General features: G+C 40.1%; 1 protein-coding gene and 1 pseudogene across 6 annotated transcripts in view; one reads left to right on the top strand and one right to left on the bottom strand.

The window, feature by feature from the left end:
- ACBD5 (acyl-CoA binding domain containing 5) overlaps nucleotides 1-21,548 on the top strand; it is a 59,962-nt gene extending 38,414 nt beyond the window's left edge. For 4 of the 5 annotated variants that reach the window (XM_081104202.1, XM_081104201.1, XM_081104200.1 and 1 more), the window contains 4 exons: nucleotides 153-420; nucleotides 3,559-3,758; nucleotides 10,672-10,716; nucleotides 11,037-12,171. In XM_081104202.1, the coding sequence (XP_080960328.1) occupies nucleotides 153-420; nucleotides 3,559-3,758; nucleotides 10,672-10,716; nucleotides 11,037-11,150 (627 nt within the window). In that variant the 3' untranslated portion in view covers nucleotides 11,151-12,171. Of the gene's footprint in view, nucleotides 1-152; nucleotides 421-3,558; nucleotides 3,759-10,671; nucleotides 10,717-11,036; nucleotides 12,172-19,901 lie in introns of those variants that run through there. The other variant, XM_081104198.1, reaches the window with a different exon arrangement.
- Nucleotides 17,828-18,322, bottom strand: LOC308528569 (large ribosomal subunit protein uL24-like; annotated as a pseudogene). The gene has a single exon. The product of its transcript is annotated as a large ribosomal subunit protein uL24-like (transcript).
- Nucleotides 21,549-24,454: the final 2,906 nt, after the last annotated feature.

The following is a 24,454-nucleotide window of genomic DNA, read 5'->3' as shown; positions in this document are numbered from 1 at the left end:
CACCTAGCCTCCCCTATCCCCCAGTGTCTTATGTACTTTCATAATAACATGAAATTTTTTAAAATAAAAATAGTAATCTATTAACAAGAAAACTTTGTGGTATATAATTTGTGTTTGTAGCTTTTTAATTAAGTCTTGTTTTAAATTTGTAGTCTTTAGATAGCTTTACATCAAACAATGGACCATATCGATATTACTTGGGTGGTGATCCCAATAAGCCCTTGGAAAATTCTGGTTTTCCTGAAGATGTTCAAATTTCTCCTGGAAATGGCAACATTGGGGAGATGCAGGTGGCAGCAGTCGAAGGAAAAGGTGAAGTAAAGCATGGAGGAGAAGATGGCAGAAGTAACAGTGGAGCGCCACACCCTGAGAAACGGGGTGGAGAAAATGAGGAATTCTCTAATGTCAGAAGAGGGAGAGGTGTGTATTCTTTCTTTCTTTTCTTTTTCTTTTTCTTTCTTTCTTTCTTTTTTTTTTTTTTGCTGTCTTTATAACCTAATTAGCAAAATGGTAGGTTCTAGATTGGAAAAACATTACAACTATCACTTTATAAAGGCAATGTTAAAAGTTATCTGTACATAACATCTGACCATTTTTTAAAATTTCTAGTTCTCTCCTTCTATTCCACAAGGCATAGTGGTGTTTTCTCTAAAAAATATGGGGAGGGGGCATTTCTATATTTATATCTTTTATGCAATTTTTTGAGGCAGCCAACTTTCACTCCCTGAGTAGTCACTTAGCAGTTCCTCCAACTGTGCTGATGCTTATTTTACTTACTTTTGATAAAAATTAAAATTCTTTGTCTTTTTTACATTTTTTCACTTAAGTCAAAAGATATCATTTAACGTTGACAACTCAGATACATAAAATGTTACAACAAATAAAATAATATTTAACAATAAAAAAGTAAGCATTAAGAATAATAATGTGGCCCTGGCTGGCTTGGCTCAGTGGATAAAGCATCAGCCTGCGGACTGAAGGGTCCCAGGTTCGATTCTGGTTAGGGGCACATGCCTGGGTTGTGGGCTCAGTCCCCGGTCGGGGGTGTGCAGGAGGCAGCCCATCGGTGATTCCCTCTTGTCATTGATGTTTCTATCTCTCTCTCCTCCCTTCCTCTCTGAACTCCATAAAGAAATATATATTTTAAAAAAAGAAAAAAGAATAATATTGTGATGAGGTAATAGTTGAATGGGGAAGAAAAGTAAATAGTTGTTCATAGTAAGGAATGAATAGGTATTGTCAAAAAAAAAAAAAGAGAATTAATGTAAAGACAAATGCCATGTTATCTCACTTATGTGGAATTTAGAAAATAAACAAACAAAAACAAGCTCATAAATACAGAGAACAAATTGCAGATTGGTGGTTCCCAGAGGTGGAAAGAGGGCAAAATGGGTGAAGGTAGTTGAAAGGTACAAACTTTTAGTTATAAAATAAATAAATCATGGGGACATAATATACAATGTGACTGCAGTTAAATGAGTCTATATTATATATTTGAAAATTACTAAGAGAATAGATCTTAAAAGTTCTTATCACAAGAAAACAAATCTGTAACTACATATGGTGACGGATGTTAACTAGACTTATTGTGGTGATCATTTCGCAGTATATCCAAATACCAAATCATTATGTTGTACACCTAAAATAAAAGGAAAATCCCTGTTTAATTTTATGAGATCATAAAACAGTAAAGGATTATCTGTGAATTTGGTTGAAAAAAACCTACATAAAACAAATTAAGACATGATTTTGTGAATACTGCTGCTTTAGGGTTCCAGGATGCTGAAGGGCAATGAGGTAGATAATTTTCGGTTTATTGTGGAAAACAAAACAAGCAGCCCTAGCCGCTGTGGCTCAGTGGATACAGCATCGGCCTGCAGACTCAAGGGTCCCAGGTTCGATTCTGGTCAAGGGCATGTACGTTGGTTGCGGGCACATACCCAGTAGGGGGTGTGCAGGAGGCAGCTGATCGATGTTTCTCTCTCATTGATGTTTCTAACTCTCTATCCCTCTCCCTTCCTCTCTGTAAAAAATCAATAAAATATATTAAAAACAAAAAAAACAAAAAACAAGCAAAACTTACCCATTATATTAGCAAATGTAAAAACTTAAAGTATTTCATTTCTGCAAAGGTAGGGTAGCATGGTGGTACCTTTTATACATTGCAGTACAGAACATCTCAGCCTTTCTAAAAAATAGCTTGGCAACACTCGTGAGGAACCTCCACAGAGTTGTTAACCCTTGACCCAGTAATTCTTCTTCAGATCTTTCTGTCCTAAAAAAATCAGCAGAAATCTAGACAAGAATTTATATACAAAGACATTTATTTCAATGTTATTTGTAATTGCAAAAATTTGAATTGATCATACCTATCCAAAAGTAGATAATAAGATTGAATAAATTACTTCATGTCTTACTAGGGAATTTATGCAGCCATTTCAATGTTTTTGGAATAAAATTCAATGATTATAAATGTTTATAGTATTTTTTTAAAGTAGGATACAAAATCATGTATAAGGGGTAAATTCTGTAAATATATGCATAGAAAAAAATAAATGGATATATAGTAACATTTTTATAGTAATGAGATTTTAATATTTATAAAATTGGAATTTATAATAAGAAAAGCATTTTATTTTTATATTATTTTTAAAACATTTTTTGTTTTTATTTATTTTATTATTATTAATATATATATTTTTTATTGATTTCAGAGAGGAGGAGAGGGAGAGAGAGATGGAAACATTAATGAGAATCATTGATCGGCTGCCTCTTGCATGCCCCCTATTGGGGATGAAGCATGCAGCTCTGGGTATGTGCCCTTGACTGGAATTGAACCTGGAGCACTTTAGTCCACAAGACCATGCTCTATCCACTGAGCCAAACCAGCAAATGCCAAGAAAAGCATTTTAAATCACTTGAGAGACTTACAGTGACCAGAAAGGGAAATATAGCCATTTAATATAGTTTTTAATGCTCTGAAGAAAGTCTTCAAATATTTTCAATCTTGTTACTTTTAGTAAAGAATTTTTGAGAATGCACCCTGGATATGTATATATCATTTGTGAATTATATGCATTTAGTCATGTACTAGTATATTAAGTACATTATAAAACCTTAAAACAAAAATCTGAGAATAGCCGAAGCCGGTTTGGCTCAGTGGATGGAGCGTCAGCCTGTGGACTGAGAGGTCCCGGGTTCGATTCCGGTCAAGGGCATGTGCCTGGGTTGCGGGCGCATCCCCAGTGGGGGATGCGCAGGAGGCGGCTGATCGATGTTTCTATCTCATCGATGTTTCTGACTCTCTCTATCTCTCTCCCTTCCTCTCTGTGAAAAATCAATAAAAATATATTTTTTAAAAAAATCCAACAATATATCAATATAAATAGAAGTGTACGTATCTATTCTTTGACCCCAGTAATTTATTTTGTGTAGTTCCTGATTGCTCCCACTCCACTTAGGAGAGTTAGATCTTAAATAATAGGAAAATGAATAAAACACTATTTCTACTTTTACAGGAATAACTTACAACTAACCTCTTTTGTTCTCTTAAAATAGGACATAGGATGCAACATTTGAGCGAAGGAACCAAGGGTCGGCAAATGGGAAGTGGAGGTGATGGGGAACGCTGGGGTTCAGATAGAGGAACAAGAGGCAGCCTCAATGAGCAGATTGCTCTTGTGCTCATGCGACTGCAGGAGGACATGCAGAACGTCCTTCAGAGACTTCATAAACTGGAAACACTAACAGCTTCACAGGTAAGCTTCCAAGTTTATTGTCTACTTGTTGATGTTTTGAAACTGTATAATCTATATTGATCAAATTTACAGAAATCAATGTATTTTAATGATTAAAAAATAAATAAATAGGACCTACTTTCGAAACTATTACTTCAAACTGACCCAAAAGCTAAATGCCAGTTAAAATAATAGTAAAATTTTAGTGTAAAAATTAGCAGTACCATTTTGGAGGAAGGATAGGTTGCTTGGTGGTAGAAGAATAAGAACTTTAAAAATAGTTTAATTTAAGTAACTAATAAATAGATCATACTAATGCCGGAGAGTTCATCATGAAAGACTCATTCTTTTGTAGTAAGCATTGTCCTCTATCTTGACCTCTTTTAAAAATGCTGTAGAGCCCTGACTGGTGTGGCTTAGTGGTTGAGCATTGATCTATGAACCAGGAGGTCACGGTTCAATTTCTAGTCAGGGGACTTGCCTGGGTTGTGGGCTCAATTCCTGATCCCTGGCTGGGGATGTGCAGGAAGCAGCCCATCAATGTTCCATTCTAACATCAATGTTTTGCTCTCTCTCTCACTCTCCTTTCCTCTCTAAAAATCAATAAAACAATAAAATCTTTTTTTAAAATGCTGTAAAGATATATTAAGTTACTGATTCTTTTTGTTGTTGTTAATCCTTACCCAAGGATATGTTTCCATTGATCTTTTTAGAGAGAGTGAGAGAGGAGAAGACAGAGAAACATCGATGTGAGAGAGACACATTTATTAGTGTGATGTTTCTCTTTCCTTGATGTTTCTATCTCTCTCTCCCTCCCTTCCACTCTCCCTAAAAATCAATGGAAGCCCTAACCAGTTTGGCTCAGTGGATAGAGCGATGGCCTGCAGACTGAAGGGTCCCAGGTTCGATTCCAGTCAAGGGCATGTACCTTAGTTGCAGGCACAACCCCAGTAGGGGGTGTGCAGGAGGCAGCTGATCGGTGTTTCTCTCTCATCGATGTTTTGAACTCTCTGGCCCTTTCCCTTCTTCTCTGTAGAAAATCAATAAAATATATTTTTTTAAAAATCAATGGAAAAAATAGCCTCTGGTGAGGATTAACAAAACAGAAAAAGAAAGAAAATTCACTCGAAAAGGAGATTCAAATGTGTGTGCCCCAAGGAGGGCTTTCCCTACCCAGGTTTTATTACTGCCTCTCTACTGAAAGCTCAGTATTTCCAAAGAAACTATATGATTATGAATCTGGGCAAACTTGATACAGAAAAATAGTCACAAAAAGTAATACATTAAGAGTAGTCATTTGGACTTACTTAACAGGTCTGCTCTTAGTATTTTAACTCATGGATAATTTATTATTATTTCACATTTTAATTGTATTTTTTTAAAAAAACATTTACATTGACTTGAGAGAGAAAGGGAGAGGGAGAGAGAGAGATAGAAGCATCAACGCTAAGAGAGAATAATCGATCAGCTGCCTCCTGCATGCCCTCTACTGAGGATCGAGCCCACAACCTGGGCATATGCCCTGACCAGGAATCAAACTGTCAACCTCTTGGTTGACTGATGCTAATCAACTGTACCACACTGGCTGGATGGGGTCCTTGTCTTTTTAAAAAAAGATTCTGACAGATTAAGGACTTTCCCCCTTAAATTTTGCATAATTCATTTGTATGAATGAAAATTTGTGTAAATAGCCCAGCCAGGGCAATTCTCTGGATATTTTATTCTTTTAAGTATATTAAAAATACAATTTGAGCCGAAACCGGTTTGGCTCAGTGGATAGAGCGTCGGCCTGCGGACTGAAGGGTCCCAGGTTCGATTCCGGTCGGGGGCATGTGCCTGGGTTGCGGGCATGTCCCCAGTGGGAGATGTGCAGGAGTCGGCTGATCGGTGTTTCTCTCTCATCGATGTTTCTAGCTCTCTGTCTCTCTCCCTTCCTCTCTGTAAAAAATCAATAAAATATATTTAAAAAAAAAATACAATTTTAGCCCTGGCCAGTTAGCTCAGTTGATTAGAGCTAATATTTGTCCTAATATGCCAAAGTTGGGGTTCACTCTCTGGTCAGGGCATATACAAGAAGCAACCAATAAATGCATAAATAAATAGAACAACAAATCAATGTTTCTCTCTCTTTGACAAGTATCATTGAGTTTTTCCTTTAACAGTATATATGGATAAATATCATTAAAGCAAAAAATTATGGTGCTTATTATATAAGTACTAGCGGCCCTGTGCACGAAATTCTTGCATAGGTGGCGTCCCTAGGCCTGGTTGGCAATCAGGGCCGATCAGGTTCCCCGACTCCCCACCTCCCCCCTCCTCCTTCCCTCACCACCCGTGTCTGCTGCCACCCACCCCCAGTTCCCGGGAACAGGCCCTGATCAGGTCATCAGGACCTACCGGCAGGGTGAGGAACTGGGAGGTTGCTGGAGGCCTGCCGGCTGTGGGGAAGGACCAACTACCACTGCAGCAGACGGGCAGCAGGCTGATTGGGGCATGCTGGCCAGGGGAGGGACGAGGGGAGGGACCCAGGAGGTTGGCTGCTGGCCCCGAGGAGGGAGCTGGCCCTTGGCCCCCCTGGGAAAGGGGCCACATCTGCCACCACCCACTCCCCCGGTTCCCCGTCCCAGCCCGGGGGCCCAGCCCAATCAGGCAATCAGGGACTGCTGGCCAGGGGGAGGGACCAGGAGGTTGGCAGGCAGGCTCCACTGGTGATCGGAGCCTGTGGGCTGGGAGCAGCTCCTGCGTTGAGCGTCTGCCCCCTAGTGGTGAGTGCGCGTCATAGCAACCAGTCATTCTATCGTTATGGTCGCTTAGGCTTTTATATATATCAGGGGTCCTCAAACTACGGCCCGCGAGCCACATGCAAATACAAATATTGTATTTGTTCCCGTTTTGTTTTTTTACTTAAAAATAAGATATGTGCAGTGTGCATAGGAATTTATTCATAGTTTTTTTTAAAACTATAGTCCGGCCCTCCAGAGGTCTGAGGGACAGTGAACTGGCCCCCTGTTTAAAAAGTTTGAGGACCCCTGATATATATAGATTGCCAGTTACTTCTTAGTTGTTAGCAAGTGCCTTTGGGAATCTTCATTTGCCTTTCCAGAGCATTTGTTACTTAGAAAAAAAATTTACTTATAGTTGCATTTATTCTGATTCTGTCTTAGTATTTGTTAGTAGTTGCTGATTTGCTCACCTTGAGTTCCTTTCTAAATCATATTGACTTATGGGACCTTGGATAAATCATCAGATACCTGCGAGCTCAACTTTGTAAATCTACCCTCTATTTCTTTTTTTAAAAAACATTTTTAAAAATATATTTTATTGATTTTTAACAGAGAGGAAGGGAGAGGGATAGAGCGTTAGAAACATTGATCAGCTGCCTCCTACACACCCCCTACTGCAACCAAGGGACATGCCCTTCACCGGAATCAAACCTGGGACCCTTCAGTCCGCAGGCTGGCACTCTATCCACTGAGCCAAACTGGTTAGAACTACCTTCTCTTTCTTTCTTTTTTTTTTTTTTGTATCAGATATTAAACTGATAAGAACAGATACTACACTTGATCTTAGCCAAAAGGCCGAGAAGCGATACTTCTATTTCTTAAGCCTGGAGAAGTGCCATTAAAGTGAATTTCTTGGTTAGATATTATTATGCCTGCAAGGTACTATTACAAGAACGTTATAAAAATCTTTTCCTTTTCTGGATTGTTTCCACATTTGCAGCTTGAGTATACTAGAACTGTAACTTCTTTAACACCTTAATGGTCTGAAGACTTAGTGCAGCATCCAGAGAAAATTAAGTTAGTTTTACCTGTAAGGTGTAGTCATACTGGGCCACACACATTTGCCAGCAGCAGGCTCCCTCCCACCCTGGGTCTTAGCACTTGCTGTTCTCTCTGCACAGAAGTTACCCACATAGCTTACAATTGTTCTTTGTTTAGGTCTTTGCTCAAATTTCAGCAAAGCCTTCCTGGGCCACTCCTGCTTCTAAGCTTTCCCTCCTCCAATATGTCTCATCTCCCTTCTCTGTTTTATTTTTCTTTATGACATTTATCACTACCTGACATACAGTATATTTTACTGATTTATTTGTTATTACCTGTAGCCTTCCATTAGAATATAAGCTTCATTAGGTCAGCGATTTCTGTCACTTTGCTCAATGCCCAGAATAGTGACTACTACATAATAGATGCTCAGTAAATTTTTATTGAATGAATCAATGAATGATCTCATTAATCTTTATACCATTTCTCTGAAGTTATAATTAATGGAGAAACTGGAATAATAAGTTTCTAACATCTAGCCTAAAGAAACTTGTGTTTGGGATGAGCTTTGTTTCCTAAATTAGTTTCAAATTTTTCTCCTTAATATATACTTCTCATTAAAAAAACCTGCAATATGCCCGACCACCCTGGCTCAGTGGCTGAGCATCAACCTATGAACCAGGACGTCACCAGTTCGATCCTGGTCAGGGCACATGTCTGGTTTGCAGGTTCCATCCCCAGTGCAGGAGGCAGCCAATCAGTGATTCTCTCTCATTATTATTATTTTTTCTCTCTCTCTCATTATTGATATTTCTATCTGTCTCTCTCCCTTCCTCACTGAAGTAAAAAATATATTACAAAATAAGAAAAAAATAAAAACCTACAATACTCCCCCCAAAGGTAATTATGTGAGGTGTTAATTAACTTGAGTATGGTAATCATTTCCTAATGCCTCATTTATATGAGGCATGTGGCCAACTGGCTGCAAGTTTGCCATGCCTATCCTAATGTATACGTATATCAAATCTTCAAGTTGTATATTTTAAATATATATAATTTTATTTGTCAATTATACCTAAATGAAGCTGGAAAAAAGTTAAAACCTATAACACTAATAATACATTTTTCAAATCTATCAATATCTCTTTTGCTATAACTTATTATGGAGTTCCAAAACATATCTTTGGATATCATTTATGTAATCTTTACAATTTTTTGTTGTTGTTAATACTCACCTGTGGATATACTTTTTCCATTGATTTTTTGGAGAGAGTGGAAGGGAGAGAGGGAGGGAGGAGGAGAGATAGAAAAAAATTGATGAGTGGGAAACATATTGCTTTCTCCCTCATGCACACTTACCAGGGCCCAGGATCGATCCTGCAACCTAGGCACGTGCCCTTGACTGGGAATCACACCTGAGACCCTTTGGTCCATGGGCTATTCTAACTGTTTAGCAATACTCGTCAGAGCTAATCTTTACATTTTTAATTAATGATGAAGACTGCAGTTCTCAAGTGTGTTTGTAAATTGGTAGATTGTATGGAAATTAAAGATTTCTAACCAACTGGCCAGGTCGCTCAGTTGGTTAGAACGTCATTCTGATACACCAGGGTTGTGAGTTCGATCATCCATCAGGGCACATACAAGAAACAACCAATGTATGCATAAGTGTAACAACAAATCAATATTTTTTTCTTTCTTCCCTTTCTTTCCCTCTTTCTCTCTAAAAATCAATAAATAGCCCTGGCTGGTGTGGCTCAGTTGGTTGGGTGTTGTCTGGTGCACCTTAAGATTGCAGATTCGACTCCCAGTTAGGGCTCATATCCAAATTGCAGGCTTGATCCTCAGTAGGAGGCATGCAGGAGGCAGCGGATTTTTTTGCTCACATCGATACTTTCTCTCTCTCCCTCTCTCTCCCTTTTCCTTCCTCTCTCTCTAAGTCAATAAAAATATTTTTAAAATAAAAAAATCCATAAATTTGCCGGAACCGGTTTGGCTCAGTGGATAGAGCATCAGCCTGCGGACTGAAAGGTCCCAGGTTCGATTCCGGTCAAGGGCATGTACCTGGGTTGCGGGCACATCCCCAGTAGGAGATGTGCAGGAGGCAGCTGATCGATGTTTCTAACTATCTCTCTCCCTTCCTCTCTGTAAAAAAATCAATAAAATATATTTTTAAAAAAATCCATTGCCGAGACCGCTTTGGCTCAGTGGATAGAGCGTCGGCCTGCGGACTGAGGGGTCCCGGGTTCGATTCCGGTCAGGGGCATGTGCCTGGGTTGCGGGCATATCCCCGGTGGGAGATGTGCAGGAGGCAGCTGATCGATGTTTCTCTCTCATCGATGTTTCTAACTCTCTGTCTCTCTCTCTTCCTCTCTGTAAAAAATCAATAAAATATATTAAAAAAAAAAATCCATAAATGCATGAGAAAAGTTGATTAGGTAATTAAATAAAAATGTAAAATAAGTAATGGTTTAGGTTAATTTAAGGTTTTTTGTTGTTATTGTTGCTTTAAACGTTTTTATTGATTTCAGAGAGAAAGAGAGAGGGAGAGAGAGATAGAAACATCCATGATGAAGAGAATCATCGATTGGTTGCCTCCTGTGTGCCCTCTATTGGGGATCCAGCCTGACTGGGAACCAAACTGGGACCTCCTGGTTCATAGCTCAACGGTCAACCTACTGAGCCACACCATCTGGGCAACTTAAGATTTTGATAATTTCTAAAATTTAAAATATAAAACGTCAAAAGTATTTATTAGGCTAGTAAGTTCAGGGACCTTAAAAAATGCTAGGGACCTTGTCATTTGGTCAATATGGTTTTCAGGATAATCAAATCACAACAGAAGAAGAGAGAATAAACTAATTTCAGTTTTGTTTTTAAGATAGGAAATTGAAAAATTACTGTAGCCCTATCTGGTTTGGCTCAGAGGATAGAGTGTTGGTCTGTGGACTGAAGGGTCCGGGTTTGATTCCTTGCAAGGGCACATGCCTGAGTTGTGAGCTCGCCAGTAGGGGCATGCAGGAGGCAGCTGATCAATGATTCTCATCATTGATGTTTCTATCTCTCTCTCCCTTCCTCTCTGAAATAAATAAAAATATATTTTAAAAAAAGAAAAATCATTGTATTTTTCTTATTTATCAAAGCTAAATCACTTTCATTTGTATTTATAGGCAAAATCATCAACCTTACAGACTAGTAATCTGCCTCCCTCACAGGTAAGAAATCTTTTTTAAATCTATGAGCCAGGGTTTCAAGTAAGTTACAGTTCATTTAGATTATATTAAGCCCTTAAAGAATTCCAGACATCTACCCTTTAGGACTTTGAAATTCAAAGCATATATTTATTTTGTGTTTGTTTAAGTCTGAACTATTCCTGAAAGTTTATTTGCCAAATTATTGTCTGAAATCCAGATTATCCTCCTCTCTTTATCAGGTGATTTATTATTAGTTATATGGTTTCAGAATTGTGAATTGTTTTTAAGTTCATACATACACTATGTAATAGATTGCTGACCAGCTTATTTTATTTTGTTAGAGATCATCGTGGTGGCCCTTCGAGATGTCTCCTGGTGCATTAACCTTTGCTATCATATGGCCTTTTATTGCCCAGTGGTTGGTGTATTTATATTACCAAAGAAGGAGAAGGTAATATTATAGTTTTATAATTCAAAGTGGTGCATAAACTCTTAATAAAGAAGAGCCTTTAGCTGCAGTTAAATGGATAGGCCCATTTCATGGATATATTGTCATACTGAATGTTGTACTGATCGTGAGATTGAAATTATTTTGGAAATGATACATGGTGGGTTTCTAGGTACTTGTTGGACTTAAGCCTTTTTTCACTTGAGAGTATATGGTGGATTTATGCACCTTTGATTTAAGCAGCAATAACAAAATGGTTATAGGCTTACTTTTATGGGTTATGAAGAAGCAATGTTCTTGAAGTCTGATCTTTATTTTGGGCCCTTTACTAATAAAAAGGACAATGGAGCCCTGGACAGTTTTGCTGAGGGTTAGAGTGTCAGCCCTTGGACCAGTAAAGGGCACATACCTGGGTTTCAGGTTTGATCGCCGCACCAGTCAGGGCAGGTGTAGGAAGCAGCCAATCAATGTGTCTCTCACATCGATGTTTCTCTCTTCCTCCCTTCTACTCTCCCTAAAAATCAATGGAAAAAATATCCTCAGGTGAGGATTAAAGAAAAAAAAAAAAGGACAACAGATAGGTAAAAACACAAACAAAAAAACCCTGCATGCTCTCTATACCTTTGAAATATAGATATTGATTTTCAGAAAATGCTCAGCTTGTAGTTGAACATTCTCTAGAAATAGGGATTATTCTTATTTGAGGGCCAGGAATTCCAGTTTGGGATGCTAGGAGGTAACTGAGATAAATCTGAGAATAAGAGATTGCAATTCTTGAAAGTGCTCTGAGATTATCTAGGTTAGGAATACCTGAGGCCAAAACTCTTGGGTTCAAGAAAATCCTTAAAGCACTTTTTTGGGCACTATATAAACTGAGTTACTTTCCATGGATGGGCCCATAGGAAATTGCTTACCTCACTGCTGGCCTCACTGATTATGTTTTTGTATTTTGTCACCATTTTCCATTAAGTGACAACAGATGGGGAAAAGAAATAGGGAACTTAATAATAAGATTTTGAGTGCAGCAGAAATAAATTTTAAAAAATATGTAGGTTTACATAATAATGGGTGCGTTGTTCCTCTACCAAAGAACCCAAGTTTCTAATTACTGCATTTGATAACAAAAGCAAAAACCAAACATTTGCCCTTCTCTATGAAGGGATTATCAGACACTAGTATAAATGCTCCAGTTATCCTATATAATAAAAGGCTAATATGCAAATAGACCAAACGTTGGAACAACTGGTTGCTATGACGTGTGCTGACCACCATGGGGTATGCGTGGAACATGGCGGGTGTCAGTTGCAGCAGGATGGTGAAGTAGGTGAGTGGAACTGCCAGACCAAGGCAGGGTGCTGGTCGCTGTCATTGGGGCGAGCCTCTGGTGGTTACTGAAAATTCTTTGCTCCCATGTGCCATGGTCCCATCCGGTACTCGCACTTGCTGCTGGAACCGGCCCTGCTTGCACCCACTGCTGGTGCTGGAGCCACCACTCGCACCCACTGCTGGTGCCCAGCCGGTCCTGATTGCTTGGCGCCATCAGTGGGTGCAAGCAGTGGCTGCCGGCCCTGATTGCCCCTGAGGGCTTCTCTACCTCCCCCTGCTCCTGAGGGGTGATCAGGGCAGCAGCTGCCGCTCACACCCGCTTCTGGCACTGGCCCCAATTGCTCCATGCCTTCAGCGGGTGCAAGCAGGGCCGGCACTGTCAGAGCGTGGGAGTGGCAGTGGTGGGAATGAGACTGCTGGCAGACAGGGGGCCAGGGGCCGCGTAGGAGGGGCCGGGCAGGGGCGTGGAGGATGGGCCGAGACCCGCTCCTGTGCCCATTGCAGCCTCACGGCCCATAGTTCCTTTTAAGGTGCAAGAATTCATGCACTGGGCCTCTAGTATATGTGTGTGTATGTGTGTGTGTGTGTGTGTGTGTGTGTATTTAAATACTAGAGGCCGAATGCATGAAATTCATGCAAGAGTGGGTCTTTCTTCCTTTGGCTGCTGGCACTGGCTTCCCTCTGGCACCCGGGACCTGGGCATCCTCCAGCCACCAGCACACACCTGTGGCCTGGGCTTCCCTCACAGCCCCGGCTTCACCCAGAAGGTCACTCCAGAAGGATGTCTGGAAGGACATCCTGTCTAATTAGCATATTACACTTTTATTATTATAGACTAGAGGCCCGGTGCATGAAATTCGTGCACGGGTAAGGTCCCTAGGCCTGGCCGGCAATCAGGACCAATCTTTGGGGTGACCTGCAAGGTGATCAGGGGGCTCCTGCTGGCACCCGCCTTGGCCGGCCTGATGTTTTACACTCACCAGCCCTGCTCCCCACTGCTGCCAGTCACCTCCCTTGGCTCGCCTGGGGCCTATGGGCTGGGGGTAGCTCCTGCATTGAGCATCTGCCCCCTGGTGGTCAGTGCACATCATAGCAACCAGTTGTTCCACTGGTTGTTCTGCTGTTTGGTCAATTTGCATATTAGGCATTTATTATTGAGGATATTTTATTGATTTCAGAGAGGAAGGGAGAGGGAGAGAGAGATAGAAACATCAGTGATGGGAGAGAATCATTGATCAGCTGCCTCCTGCACATCCACAATCTTGGCATGTGCCCTTGATCGGAATCAAACCCAGGACCCTTCAGTTCGCAGTCCAGTGCTCTATCTGCTGAGCCAATCTGGCTAGGGCTCTTTATATTTTATAGTAGAGAAACTGAAATGCTTGTGACATTAGGTGAATTGTTTCAGTCTTCTTTGTTCTCTGCTTTATGTTCCCAAATGAACCAAATACACTTTTTGATATACCTGTCCACTTGAAAAACTTTAGTAGGATTTCAGAGGCATAATTTGCTTTCCCAATATTATTTACTCCCTTCCTGCTTCTCTTGTGTATGTGTCATTTCAGTTGTTAAGATATAGACCTTACTTTAAATCCTTTCTTCTTTAATACGTTTTACATTTCTCCTACAGTGGTTGGCTAAACAATGTTTTAAATTCTGATTTCCCTGATAACAGGAAGAAAAAAGAACCAAACCTTTTCAACATGCAGGAATTTAAGCTGCAGGGAACAGTGGCACTAAAGCCAGGTGTTTACATAGTTTGCAATGCATTTCAAAGTTCCCTTTCATGTTTCCTATGTAGAAAGTGGGAGTTGGAGAGTAGAGAAATTTGGCATAAGACAAAAAACTTACTTTGGTTAATAATTTATGTCCAAGATTAAAGCATCTTGTCACTTTATTAAAGGCTGAAAAAGCAAACTATACTTTGCTTCAGCAGTCACCCAAAATAGCAGTTTTTCTAAAATTATATTTTAAAAATATTCTTTACCAGTAGATGTATACACAATTTCTCCTAAATATCCCTTTCAGTTATTTATAGATGTCTCTGAATGAAGACATTTTCCCCTATTTTTAATTTTCTACTTTGTTGTTATTGAATTTTTATCAAATTTTCTGTTGTATGTTAGGTGTTTAGTTCTTCCAAATTGCAAGTTATATAGCACTACGTGACTGCATTTGGATGAAATATAGTGTTTTTATGTATTATTTGCTTATATATGTAACAAATTAACTGGGGTTCGAGATAGAGCCATGTTTGATTTTGAAATAAATTTTTGCCTTAGGAGGATTTAGGCAAGGTTTGATCTGGCAGGGTTTAACAATATTTAATCTGACGTTTCAGGAATAAAGATTAGAGACCAGTGTGTATGGTTTGGAGGAGCTAGTGTTATGCCCAGAATTCAAGATCCCCAAGAAACCACGCCAGGGAGCCAGTCCGATGCAAAAGCAGAAGGTCCTTTATTGAGTTAGCTAACCCGACCCGGGCCTCCAGTCGACGCAGCGACTGGAAACCGAGTGCTACTCAGGAGAAAATCAGGGCTTTAATAGTGAGGGGAGGGGAGCTGACTGTAGGCCCTCCAATTGGCCAGGCGCCAAGTTGGGTCTTGTTCCCGGGCGTGGCCAGCAGGGGCCTGGACCTCCGGGAAGAAGGCACTCCTCTGCCTCTGCCCCAACATGGAGGATCCAGGGCAAGATAGAGGGCATAGCCCTTGCCCTTTCACTAGGTCTTTTATGGAGATGAAAAGGAAGATCAAGAATCCTGTTAGGAAGGGAAAAGTGTGAGCAGGAGATGATTTGCCCTACTCATAATAGGGACCATCCTGTACCTCATCCCCTACTACAGTGTGTGTATGTAGTAAGCTTTCGGAACTGTGTGCTGAAGCTCACTATTGGCAGGATGGCAAACTGAAGTGCCATAGGATATGAAAAAGCTTTAATTTTATCTAATAAATGTGCATCTGGACTCAAATAGACACACTGAGATAATCCTATACATATGGAACATAAATGGCTATTTTGTAGTGAGCTTTAAAACATTTTTTTTAACATTAATAGTAATAAGGTCCACTGCTTGAACCCTCTCCACACCCCCTAGGATAGAAGAATGTAAATTTAAAAGTAAAAGAGATTTCTCACATTACTTTGCAGTGGATTAGAAAAATCTTCTTTCTGTATGTGATATGAAGATGAAGAATACTTGCAAACCTGTTCAAAAATCGGCCCTGAACAGTCTCCTGTAGTGCCACCTCTCCCCAGTTACCTAACCTCATAATTCTGCTATTAAAATTATCCATGAGTGGGATGGAAAGTGAGGGTGGGGGTGGAAGAGGGCATAGAGGTGATAAAAGGTAATGGAAAAAATAAAGTACAATTAAAATGTACCCAGCTGGTGTTGCTCAGTGGTTGAGCGTCGACCCATGAACCAGGAGGTCACAGTTTGATTCCTGGTCAGGGCACATGCCTGAGTTGTGGGCTTGATTTCCAGTAGGGACCATGAAGGAGTCAGGCAATTGATAATTCTCTCTAATCATTGATGTTTCTATTTCTATCTCCCTCTCCCTTCCTCTCTCTGAAATAAATAAAAATATATTTTAAAAAGAAATACAATTAAAATGTAAAAAAAATAGCCCTAATTGGTTTGGCTCAGTGGATAGAGCGTCGGCCTGCGGACTCAAGGGTCCCAGGTTCGATTCTGGTCAAAGGGCATGTACCTTCGTTGCGGGCACATCCCCAGTAGGGGGTGTGCAGGAAGCAGCTGATCGATGTTTCTCTCTTATCGATGTTTCTAACTCTCTATCCCTCTCCCTTCCTCTCTGTAAAAAATCAATAAAATATATTTAAAAAAAATAAAATGTGAAAAAAATAAAATTTGAAAAAGGGAAAATAATAGTAATAATGATAATAATAATAAATTATCTATGACTTAAATACTAAAAGCAGACCTGTTAAGTCCAAATGACTATTCTTAATGTATTACTTTTTCTGACTATTTTTCTTTCTCAGTCTGCTCAGATTAATAAATTTGCTGTCATATAGTTTCTTTGGAAATACTGAGCTTTCAGTAGAAACATAGTCATTAAAAACTAGGTAGGGCCCTGGCTGGTTTGGCTCAGTGGATAGAGCATCGACCTAAGGACTGAAGGTTCCCAGGTTCGATTTTGCGATTTTGGTCAAGGGCACATGCCTGGGTTGTTGGCTCGATCCCCAGTAGGGGCATGCAGAAGGCAGCCGATCAATGATTCTCTCTCATCATGATGTTTCTATCTCTCCCTCTTCCTTCCTCTCTGAAATCAATAAAAATATATTAAAACACACACACACACAAACCTGGGAAAGGCAAGCCCTCCTTGTAGCACACCCACTTGAATCTCCTTTTCAAGTGAATTTTCTTGTGTGGTTTTTTTTTTGTTGTTAATCCTCTCTCAAGGATATTTTTTTCCATTGATTTTTAGAGAGAGAGGAAGGGAGGGAGGGAGTGAAAGAGAAAGAGATGATTGGTTGCCTCCAAAACGTGCCTTATTTGGTGCCGGGGAATCAAACCTGTACCACAGGTATACATCCTTGACGAGGAATCGAACTGGCAGCCCTTCGATGTGCAGGCCAACATTCTAACCATTGGACAACACCTGCTTGAGTGAAGTCTCTTTATCCTAAAACTCTAAAGGTCCCTAGAAGACTTGGAGACTTGTGACCAGGGGAGCAATGGGCATTGGCAACTTCTTCTGGGCTAACCCCCTGACCCAGTCCTCACAGCCCCTTTTTCTCTGACTTTCCAGTGAGCCAATAGCAGCCCCACCTTGGCTCACTTCTGTCCTTGTGACTTTTACTTCTTGGTGAGTCAAAGCAGCCCTGCCTAGGCTCTCTCTTGTTGCTTCTTTTATCTTAAGCCCTTCCTTGTTTCACTGTCCCCAGCTTCAATAAACGTACTCTTAAAAAAATAATCACCCCAAATTAGGCAGGGGTGGAGAGGATCTCAGGAGAAACATTCTTCAGTGGGGCCTGGTGAAGATGGTACCGGCCCAAAAAGGCAGGCCCGTGCTTCTGAGGAGGAAAAAGAATCTCAGCAGTACAACCAGAGTAGAGTTCAGTGGGCTAGGGCAGAATTTTATTCCTATTCCCTTATTTGTTGTTTTTTGTATATTTTCTTCCCTATCACACCATACCCTGCATTTTGCAAGTTAATTTAAAAAAAAGGAGAGAGAGATTTCATTAAAAGGCTGAAAAACGTTCTAAAGTTCTAAAGAGAGTGATGTCCACTCTATTTCTCCACTGTCATAGAATAATGTAGAAGATTAGGATTTATAGACTAAGTTGATAAATCTGGAAAGGCTTTTTTTTTTTTCATTTTAAATTTTTAATGAAAGTTGTATATAATATTACTTTATTCCTGCATCTTCTCAATTGTTTCTTCCTTGTATTTTCCCTTCTCCTTTCCTACTTGGTGAGATATGGCTTTACGTTTAAGGATCTTTTTGTGGTCTTTGTCCAGCTTTAGTCTAGTGATGACTACCTCGTTGGGGTGAATGCCCACATGAACAGTTGTCCCATTAGCTTTCTCCTGTTGCACTGGTTCAATGTAGATGACATATTTCTTCCTGTAAACCTGGACTACTTTGCCAATTTGCTGCCCTTTATAATTTCCTCGAACAACCTGAACTTCATCATCCTTTTGGTGGGCATGGATTGAACATTGTACTTCTCTCTCAGCTCTTTAGAAAGAGGAGAAGACATAATCTTCCTTCAAATGTGGGAAGGTGCATTGAAATGCCTTTTATGGTTCTAGCTCTGGTCAGAAGTCACAAAGGGACTGAACTTCATTTTGACTGCTGGTGCTTCTACGATGGCCACAAGAGGGAAGAGCTGCCAAGGACTTTTTAAAAAAATATTTTTATTTTTTTCAGAGGTGATTTCAGAGATGAAGGGAGAGGGAGAGAGAGATAGAAACATCAATGATCAAAGAGAATCATTGATTGGCTGCCTCCTGCACGGCCCCCACTGGGGATTGAGTCCGCAACCAAGGCACGTGCGGGAGTCGAACCAGTGACTTCTTGGTTCATAGGTCCACACTCAACCACTGAGCCACACCAGCCAGGCTGCAAAAGACTTCGTGTAGTAATCTGCATTACACTGGTTCTTGATAAATCTTGCTAACTGTTCAAGCACCTTCCAGCTAACATGTCTGCTAAAAACTTGCTCAGGCACTTGAGTCTTTAGAACCACCTACAGTTTTATTCCTGCAGGGGCCTTTTTTCTTTATGCCATGAGTTATATGAAAATTGATGTGATTATTGCTATTATTATTATTTTATTTACTTTTAATCCTCACTCCAAGGATATTTTTCTATTGATTTACAGAGAGAATGGAAGAGAGAGGGAAAGACAGAGAGAAATATCAATGTGAGAGGAACACATCAACTGGTTGCCTCCTGCATGTGCCTCCACTAGGGCCCTGGCCGGGGAGGAGCTCGCAACCAAGGTACATACTCTTGACCGGAATTGAACCCGGCACTCTTCCGTCCTCAGGCCGTCGCTCTATCCACTGAGCTAAACCAGCTAGGGTTGATCTGATTACTTAAAATGTCACTCCTGCCAAGGAGGTATAACTAAGAAGATTTGTTCCAGGATAAGGAATGACCTGATTATTTAAAATATCACTTCCGCCAAAGGGGTTGTATATGAACATTTCCACAGAGGAGAGGAATAAATCTGTGCTGAGACAGTTTCAGCCATTTTGGCATCTTGAGTGCTGGGAGGGTATAGAGATTTTAATTACAGCTTGGGGAATCTTTCTCAGAACTCAGATCACATGTGATTGTTGTGTCTTGTGATAATAAGCCCACCAATTCTCTGATACCTCATTCACTCTGCTATCATTAAAACCATTGCATTATACATATCTGAATTGTTGGTTTATATATATCCCCCCCTCAATTAAACTAAGAGGTCTTTTGAGGGTTGAGAGCCTGCCTCATTTATGTTTAAATCCCCAGTGCCTGGCACAGTGCCCAAAATGTAACAGATACATAATATATATTAATTAATAGTCCAGGTTGTACATCTGTCAACTTGTCATTTTATTAAGCTATTTTGTTTAACAGCCTTTCCAATTTCATAAATTATTAAATAATGTAAAAAAATCTGAACTGTAATAGCCAACTAGAAGAGATTGAGAATTTAGAAGCTGTGGGAGGAGGAATATATATTTAAATTATTTATTATAAACCATTTGATAATATCAGCACTTGCAATTAGATCTTTCCTATTGAACTATAAGTGACATGAAATAAGTTTATAAGGATCGTTTGTGGGTTTATGTTTTTATTTTGAATTTGAATGTTAGGATTATGTTAGAGAATTCTTTGGCATGGGGTGTGTTTCATATTCAGGTTGCGTTTTTATACATAGGAAATTGGTTTTTACTTTCTTTTTAAAGAAAACTGAACTGAAGAAAATGGTATTTTACTCAAGAAGACTACTAGGCCTGGATGACCTTGGAAGGAAATGGATTGTGGAATCACAAGAAAATCCTAGTTTGTGATTATTACATTGCTTTTTGTTGTCCAATCCTTTGGTTTGTGTACATATATACATATATATTTTGCACTACACAATGATAACATTTTAAGGACTAATATTGCTGATACTTGAATAATCAATCTCAACTAGGTTATAAGCATACATAGATTTCCTCTACCCTTGAACTTGAAGGACATTAAATTATTAATTATTGTTTGGTAACATGTTTACCTGATTATCTCCTGTAGAGAAATATAAGCTGCTTAGGTACAGTTGTGATAATGAGATTAGATTTATAACTGGGTATTTTTAATTTTCTAAATTAAATATGAGAAAGAATGCAAACCATAAGTAAATTTCAAGTAGATTAAATTGACTTTATATCTTAGTCACTGAATTGTCATGTCAAGAAGTGGAAAACTTCTATGATCTTTGTTGGGTGTTCACAGCTCTGACTTTAGTGTTCAAACAACATTATTATAAACTAGAGCCCTATATAAGAGGCTTAGTTTTTACAAATGATTCACAGAATAGACATAACTTTCTGATGGGAAAGATGAAGAATGGGCTTAAGGTATGAAAGTTTATTCTGAGCCTGCAGATCATTAATAAGATTTTTATTAAATCCTATACATTTATTCCTTTGTAATCATTTGTCTTTAACTGAGTATATCTTGTTTCTGCTTCATCAGGTGCTTTGAAATATAAAATGAAAGACCTTATTTATACTGTTTTTACAAAGGTCAAAAAGGATTCACATGAAAATTACTTTTCTGCAACTGGTAAACTACCCAGCCTGGACTCTTAACCTCTTAGTGCCTCAGTTTCTTGTCGGGGTATAATATTTGATAAATGCCTATTTCATAGGGATATTAAAAGGATTTGTAAGCTAACAGGCTATGTACTTCCATATGAATAAGGCATATCCCATTAATGCAAATTTAAGTTTCTCTCCTCTACCTCTCACATTTAAACTAGAAAGAAGACTGTAATTTAGATCTTTAACAACTTTGTTTGGAATTAAAAAATAATTTTTTAGTTGATTTCAGAAAGAGGAAGGGAGAGGGAGAGAGAGATAGAAACATCAATAATGAGAGAGAATCATTGATCCAATGCCTCCTGCACGCCCTCTACCAGGGATAGAGACAGAAACCCGGACATATGCCCTGACCGGGAATCGAACCATGACCTCCTGGTTCATGCATCAACACTCAACCACTGAGCCACACCAGCTAGGTTGGACTTATTTTTCCTGTCTATCTGCTTATTTAGATATACTTTGTACTTTAAAGGTATCTTTGATTTAAAGGTTTAGTAGCAAATGTTTTAAGCATTCTTGATATGTATAAAACTGGATTTAGCATCATGTGTTCAGAGTGTTTGCAATAAGAGAGAAAGTAATACATCTCTTTTATGGAGGGTGGTTCTTTGTTTGCCTGAAGAAAAATGTATAAGAATACAATTTGCTTTTCCCAAGACTCTTTTTTTCCTTTCATGTAACTTGATGTTTATTTTTTAATCCCATCTTAATTAAAATGTGTCCCTAGAGAGGGATCTAATATGATTGTGTGTCTTTTTTTTTGTTTTGTTAATCCTCACCTGAGGATAATTTTCCTACTGGTTTTTAGAGAGAATAGAAAGGAGGGAGGGAGGGAGAAAGGAAGAGAGAGAAAAACATCGATGTGAAAGACACACCTTGATTGGTTGCCTCTCTCACACACCCCAACTGGGGCCTGGGATCGAACCTGCAACCCAAGTATGTGCCCTTGACCAGGAATCAAACCCAAGACCCTTAGGTGCCTGCTCTGATTCTCTAACCACTGAGAACACCGGCCAGGACTAATATTTTAAAAACTCCTCAATTTAGGGAAAAAGTTTAGATCCATGAATCATGGATTATTTTTAAAAATTAGATATCAATCTGGTATCAAAAATGGTGGCTTTTTTTTTAGTATATAAAGAAATAAAATGCAAATTAAGAAAGTAAGCAGTTGTGATTCATTACAAGGGAATTCATTAGGGAATACTAATTCCTAGGGTTAACTCTTTGTATCCTATTCCAAAGTCTTATTTTATAGTTTGAAAAGCACTTTGCACACAGTTCTTGTATATATAAATAAAGATGTTATTATAGGCTATAGTGTTACTGCTTTGTTTAATATGAACTTCATTTAAACTTTTAAATTGACAACGATGATATTTTTTTAATGATCTTTTCAGTTTATTGTAAATCTAAGTTAAAAATAAAAAGTTAATGAGAAATGATATGGTTTTTATTACGTGTTACTGTTAGAAGTGCATTGATTTTTATACAATAAGGATTAAATGAAAATAAATAGTAGGAATTCATAGAAAGGAATCATACTTTTTCAAAATAAAGCCATGCTGTTACATATAATTTTATAAAAATCAGAAATTGGGATAAAGTTTAATTCATTTATTCATTTAGTTGTGAATGTTACTGAACCAGTAAAAAATCTAGTTTCAATTCTTATACCAAATAGCTTCTTATAGCCACTCAATGCTCCTTAAATCAGACATCTTAAATACATACAGTTGTTCCTAGGTGGAAAATGGTGAGAGGGTTTTGTGTTTTTAATACAAATACATAACTTTTAACTTCTACAGATAGTGATAAAAGTGATGTTAGCTATTTGTGTTATTTAAGATATTAATGTTCTGCTACATGTTATAGAAGTCTACCTGCAATGCTTTTCCATTAATCCTCCTTCCCAATTGTACCACATTTCATAGCTGGAAAATGATGAATGTCCTTTTCCTTTTAAAAAACAAATAAGAGATCTTTTAAATATATACACTTAATATATATATCCTATATAATAAAGAGCTAATATGCAAATGGTTCTCATGCCATCATGTCATCAAGGCATAATGGCTCAGACACTCAACACTGGGGAGAGAGGAATGGGGACCAGCCAGGCAGAAATGAGCTCACAAGAGAGGAATGGGGACCAGCCAGGCTGCAGCCAGGGAGAGGGACAATCCACATACCCCGTGGTACCCGCTGTTTTGGGTGCCAGCGGCTGCACCTGCACCTGCAGCCAAGAGAGGGACAAGCCGCCCACCCCGCAGTCCTGGGCATCAGCGGTTGGGGCTGCAGCCTGGGGGAGGGACAAGCCATCCACCCCGTGGTCCCTGTGGTCCTGTGGTCTTGGACACCAGCGACTGCACCTGTGCCTGTGGCCCGGGAGAGGGTCAAGCCACCTGCCCCGTGGTCCCAGGCACCATTGGCTGGGGCTGCGGCCTGGGAGAGGGACAAGCCGCCTTCCCCGTGGTCCTGGGTGCCTGTGGCTGCAGCCCAGGTGAAGCCGCCCGCCCACAGTCCCCTGCAGCTGGGGCTGGTCAGAGGGAGGGAAGCCCGGGTCCCAGGTGCCTGTGACCGGCTGGAGGAGGGAATCCTGGGTCCTGGGTATGGGGAGGCAGAGGCAGTTAGGGGTGATCAGGCAGGCAGAGAGGTTAGGGGCGATCAGGCAGGCAGGCAGGCGAGTGGTTAGGAGCCAGCATTCCTGGATTGGGAGAGGCAGTCAGACACCCCCTGATGGGCCCCAGATTGAAGAGCGTGCAGGTTGGGCTAAGAGACGCCCCCTGCACAAATTTTGTTCACCGGGCCTCTAGTAGATAGATATAGATATCTACTAGAGGCCTGGTGCACAAAATTCGTGCACGGGTAGGGTCCCTAGGCCTGGCCAGCAATCAGGGCTGATCAGGTTCCCCTCTACCCTGCCTCTCCACCTCCCCCTCCTCTTGCTCCCTCAGCACTCCACCACTGCCACTGGTTGCCTGTTGTGTTCTGCGCCACCCCCTGGTGGTCAGCACACATCATAGTGAGTGATCAAACTCCTGGTTGAATTCCCAAGGGGACACTTTGCATATTAGCCTTTTATATATAGACTAGAGGCCCGTTGCACGAAGAGATTCGTGCAATAGGCCTTCCTTCTCCTGGCTGCCGGCACCAGTTTTCCTCTGGCACCCGGGACCCAGGCCTTCGCTCCGGCTGCAGTGGAGAAGCCAAGCCTCTTCCGTCTTCAGTCATCTTCAGTCGTCTTCAGTCTTCGCTCAGGCAGAGCCTTCAGTCTTCACTCCACGCCTGCATATGCAAATTAATCACCATCTTTGTTGGGTTAATTTGCATACTCATCCTGATTGGCTGGTGGGCATAGCAGAGTGACACCAATTTCCATGTTTCTCTTTTATTAGTGTAGATAGATCAGTGGTTCTCAACCTGTGGGTCACAACCCTTCCACAGGGGTCGCCTATGATCATCGGAAAACACACATATAGTTACATATTGTTTTTGTGATTAATCACTATGCTTTAATTATGTTCAATTTGTAACAATGAAATTGGGGTCACCACAACATGAGGAACTGTATTAAAGGGTCGCGGCATTAGGAAGGTTGAGAACCACTGATATATACACACACACACACTAGAGGCTGAGTGCACAAA

The sequence above is a fragment of the Myotis nattereri genome, assembly GCF_964212035.1.
Source record: "Myotis nattereri genome assembly, chromosome: 1".
NCBI classification, from domain to species: Eukaryota; Metazoa; Chordata; class Mammalia; order Chiroptera; family Vespertilionidae; genus Myotis; species Myotis nattereri.
This window is presented reverse-complemented; position numbering and strand designations above follow the sequence as displayed.